General features: G+C 27.7%; 1 protein-coding gene across 1 annotated transcript; it reads left to right on the forward strand.

Annotated features, from left to right (window-relative positions):
* Positions 1 to 494: 494 nt before the first annotated feature.
* On the forward strand, positions 495 to 4,558 carry Phum_PHUM294440 (adenylate cyclase, putative; the record flags this gene model as incomplete). The annotated part of the gene is made up of 16 exons (XM_002427057.1): positions 495 to 547; positions 735 to 846; positions 979 to 1,194; positions 1,277 to 1,404; positions 1,513 to 1,671; positions 1,757 to 1,895; positions 1,973 to 2,170; positions 2,246 to 2,472; positions 2,564 to 2,789; positions 2,882 to 3,043; positions 3,128 to 3,300; positions 3,376 to 3,616; positions 3,706 to 3,954; positions 4,031 to 4,148; positions 4,237 to 4,361; positions 4,430 to 4,558. The coding sequence occupies 16 exons, from the start codon at positions 495 to 497 to the stop codon at positions 4,556 to 4,558; spliced, it is 2,655 nt and encodes an 884-aa protein (XP_002427102.1).
* Positions 4,559 to 4,854: the final 296 nt, after the last annotated feature.

A 4,854-nucleotide genomic window follows, 5' to 3' on the forward strand; every position in this document is an offset into this window, starting at 1 on the left:
TTTTTTTTTTTCCTGTCTAAAAAAAACTTTTTCAAAATTAATTATTAACTTATAATGGAAAAAAAAAAAAAAAAAAATTTATTTACTTCTCTCGAGTTTATTTTCTTGTCTTTTAAATACAAAAAAAAAACCTCACCACAGAATGTTTATATAAAAAGAAACAAAAAAAAATTCTTTTTAAATAATAATAATAATAATAATAGTTTTTAAAATTTAAATAAAATAATTAAGTAAAAAAAAAAGAAAAAAGGAAAATTTTTGAATTGAATGAAAATTTTTTTTTTTTTTTAAATAAACGACTTTAAATTATTTTCCCGTAATTAAATATTATAATTACAAACACGAGACGAGGCGGTAAGTCCACAAAAGAGAGAGAGAGAGAGAGAGAAAGTGAAAAGGATTCGAGTTGAAAAAATTTTGATTAAAAATTTTCCGAGTGAAGAAAATAAATTTTTAGAAAAAGAGAGAGAGAAAAAAAATATTTGTTTTATAAAATGCGGGGTAGGAAGAGGGAGGGTAAGGATAAGGGTAAGGCAGGCATAAGAAAGTAAAAGAAAAGTTAGGAAAATTAATTCAAAGCCCGCTTTTCCATCTGTTTTTCCATTAAAAAAAAAAAAAAAAAAATTATCGTACTGGCTAATTGTTAAAAAAAAAAAAAAAATGTATTTTTTTTTTTTCCAGAATTGCGAAGCCATTTTCCTTTTATGTGCAAACGCAACAGGTCTTTATTCCAGATGGATGACGGAATTAAATCATAAAAAGACGTTTATCGGTACAAAAGCATGCATAGAATCAAGGGTCAAATTAGAATGTGAAAAAGAACAACAGGAACAACTTTTGTTAAGCGTTATACCGGCTTACATAGCAGCCGAGGCAATTATTTTAATAAAAAAAAAAATTTTTTTACCCCCTTCCCCCTCCCCGAAACGTTTCCGAAAAATTAAAAAAAAAAAAAAAAAAACGTTTTGTTATTTAAAGGTTAAAAGAAGCATTATGTTAAAAATGGCGAATGCGTGTCAGGATACGACAAACAAACAAACGAGATTTCACGAAATGTACGTTCAAAGACACAACAACGTGACGATACTTTATGCGGACATTGTTAATTTCACGCCATTATCAGAACAATTGAACGCATCCGATTTGGTAAAAACGTTAAACGAATTATTTGGAAGATTTGATCAAATCGCTCAGGTACACAATAATAATAATAATGATTATGATAACAACGACAACGACAAACCATTTTAAAAACAAATTGTTTTCATTTTGATAGGATAATCAATGCATGAGAATCAAAATATTAGGAGATTGTTATTATTGTGTGTCGGGACTTCCGGTTTCACGACCTAATCACGCTTACAATTGCGTCAACATGGGATTGAAAATGATCGAAGCCATTAAGTAAAACTTTTTTTTTACATTCGTTTCCTTCTTTTCCCCTTTTCCCTCCCCCTTCCCCCCTCAAAAAAAAAAAAAAAAATCAACGTACTCTTCACGTGATATTTTTAGGTTCGTACGAGAAGCAACCGGATGTGACGTAGATATGAGAATAGGAATTCATACGGGAAACGTTTTATGTGGAGTTTTAGGATTAAGAAAATGGCAATTTGACGTTTGGAGTGATGACGTAACACTTGCTAATTATATGGAATCCGGTGGTGTTCCAGGGTTAATTACTACACTATTATTATTATTATTACGACTCATTTCAAATTAAATCCTCTAAAAAAATTATTTTTTTTCTTGTGTAAAGGAGAGTTCACATAACGAAAGCGACACTTTTACAATTAAATGGAAAATTCGAATCGGAACCTGGATTCGGAGGAGATCGGGAACCATTTTTAGCCGATCATAAAATAGAAACTTATTTAATAATACCGCCAAAGGTGAATGTCTCCAAATAATAATGATGATTACTATTAATTAAAATAAAAGAAGAAGTTTTAAAAAAAAAAAAAAATTTTTTTAGAAGGACGATACCGCCGTCGATTTAGAATCGATCGATAACAATAAAATCGATAATAAAAATGATGATGATAATAATATGAAAAACAATTTAAAAACGAGATCATCGTCGAAAATGACAAAATATGTCGAATGTTGGGGAGCCGATAAACCTTTTGCAAACATAACGGAAGCAACTTTGGCTAAAAACATCGGAATAACCGTTTGTATAAAATTATACGACGTGACGTAATTTTGTTATTATATAAATAATTATAAGAATAATATTAATTACTAGAGTATCAACATGCTCGAACCCAATCTTTTTACACCGAAAACATCCTGGTGGAACATAAGAAATTTTATCAATTACGAAGATTTTCATCCGATTTTCCTTTGGTTGAAAAATAAAGAATTTGAAAAAAAATATAGAAATTTACCGGATCCATATTTTAAATATTACATGATTTTTTCTATCGCCTTATTCTTATCAATATCATTCATACAATTTTTACTCACTAAAAGGTTTGTACTACTACTACTACTACTACTACTACTAAAACCATTCAAAAAAAAAATTTATTCGGTAAAAGAAAATTTTTTTTTTGTTTTCCAGAACTTTCGTTTTTTACGGTTCCTTCGGATCTACCGCAATAACACTTTTAACATTTTTATCATTAACATGGTTAAAAAATTGCAAAAATATTAAATTATCGGAAATTCCATCATCGGAACCGTTAGATTACGACACGAGTCGTTACACTACTTCTACCAGATGGTTAAGACTCGTTATATTTATGATAACAACAATTCTTATCTCCACGTGTTCCGTTATCACTCTCGTAAACAACAACAACAACAAAAATCATTTTTTTCATTTTAAAAAAAACCAACGAATAAATATTAATTTTTTAAACTTTTTTTTTTTTTTTAGCTTGACTCGGAAAATTATTATCCGGAAAATATAACGATTTTTAATAATAATAATAATATTAGTTCTGAGAATTTATTAAAAGATTTAAATTGGACGAAAGATTTACAAATAAATTTTAGCGATGGCGATGGCGATTACGACGAAAGCAATAATCTCGCACCCGTGAGTATTTATAATAAAATTTTATTAATTTTTTTTTTTCTCGTTAATAAATAAATAAATTAATAAATAAATTTGGCGTTAAAGTGTTATCTTTTTAGTTCGACTTTAACATTAGCATCAATTTCAGTTTTTTTAAAATTGGGTTTCATGTTAAAATTTTCCCTAATGGCTTTCACTTCGATAATACATATCATCCTATACACGAATCAACCTTTTTTTCATTATTATTATTATTATCAAAATCAAATTGGTAACGGGTGAGTATTTTAATACAAAGATGGATGTTCCCTTTTTTTTAAAATGTATTTTATCATCCAATCGTTTTTTTTAAGATTTCAAGAACTTTCGATTCATTTTAAAATAACAATAAGTTTTTGCATAACGATCATACTAATACACATATTAGATAGACAAATTGAATTCACATCGAGAACAGATTTTCTATGGAAAGCAAAATTAAAAGTGGAACAGGAAGAAGTTGAAACTATGAGGGGGATAAATAAAATACTTTTGGAAAATATACTTCCGGAACACGTGGCAGAACATTTTTTAACATCGAGTAGATTGACTCAGGTTTTTACACTTATTTTTAACTTCTTATTTTAAAAAAGAAATTTTTTCAAATCTTTAAACAAAAGATAATTTAATTTTTCATATTTAAGAATCTTTATCACGAAAAATATAGTTGCATAGCCGTCATGTTTGCATCGATACCTAATTATAAAGAATTTTACGACGAAAGCGACATTAATAAAAAAGGTTTAGAATGTTTACGTCTTTTAAACGAAATCATTTGCGATTTTGATAAATTATTATTAAAACCGAAATTTAGTTGCATTGAAAAAATAAAAACAATCGGAAGCACTTACATGCTTGCATCCGGATTAAGTCCCGGAAAAGAAGCTAATAAGGTACGTTATTATTATTATTATTATTAATTTTCCTTAATATTAAATTAATAATGATGATGATTTTTTTTAAATAAAGGACGCATCGAGGCAAAAAGAACACATGGTTGTGATTTTATTAGAATTTGCAATTGCATTGATGACAATTTTAGATCAAATAAATAAAGAATCGTTTCAAAGATTTAAATTGAGAATCGGTAATGGATAATTTTTTTTGTTTACTTTTTTCTTAGTTGTTAAAATAATTTTATCACTGATAAGAAATAAATAAATTACAAAAAATAGGATTAAATCACGGTCCGGTTATTGCTGGAGTCGTTGGAGCACAAAAACCGCAATACGATATTTGGGGTAATACGGTTAACGTTGCATCGAGAATGGATAGTTGCGGTATTATGGGACGCGTACAGGTATGTAATTAACATATACATATGTATTTCCTTTTCCGGTTTGTCATTCGTTTAAACTTTAAATTTAGGTAACCGAAGACACGGCTAAAATATTACAAAATGCCGGTTACGAATGCGAATGTAGAGGACCGACGTACGTCAAAGGAAAAGGAATGCTGATAACGTATTTTGTCAAAACGCAATTTGACGATAAGTAAAAATTAATTTTTGCCGCCATTTTTCCGAAAAAAAACCGAAAACCGGAAATAGACAATCATCAAACAATTAATTTAAATTAAAAGAATTTTTTTCCCTTTTTTTGTGTATAAAAATATTCATGTTCGATTGTATTTGTTATTACGCGATACAATTATTATTATTATTATTACTACTATCATTATTTAATAAGTGTTTTTAATAATTTAAATAAATAAATAATAATAATAATAAAAATATGTAATTTTTTGTTTTAGTAAACAGTACAGAGTAAGAAAAAAAAACGAACAAAATAAAA

The sequence above is a fragment of the Pediculus humanus genome, genomic scaffold, assembly GCF_000006295.1.
Source record: "Pediculus humanus corporis 1103172107677 genomic scaffold, whole genome shotgun sequence".
In the NCBI taxonomy this organism is placed as follows: domain Eukaryota; kingdom Metazoa; phylum Arthropoda; class Insecta; order Psocodea; family Pediculidae; genus Pediculus; species Pediculus humanus.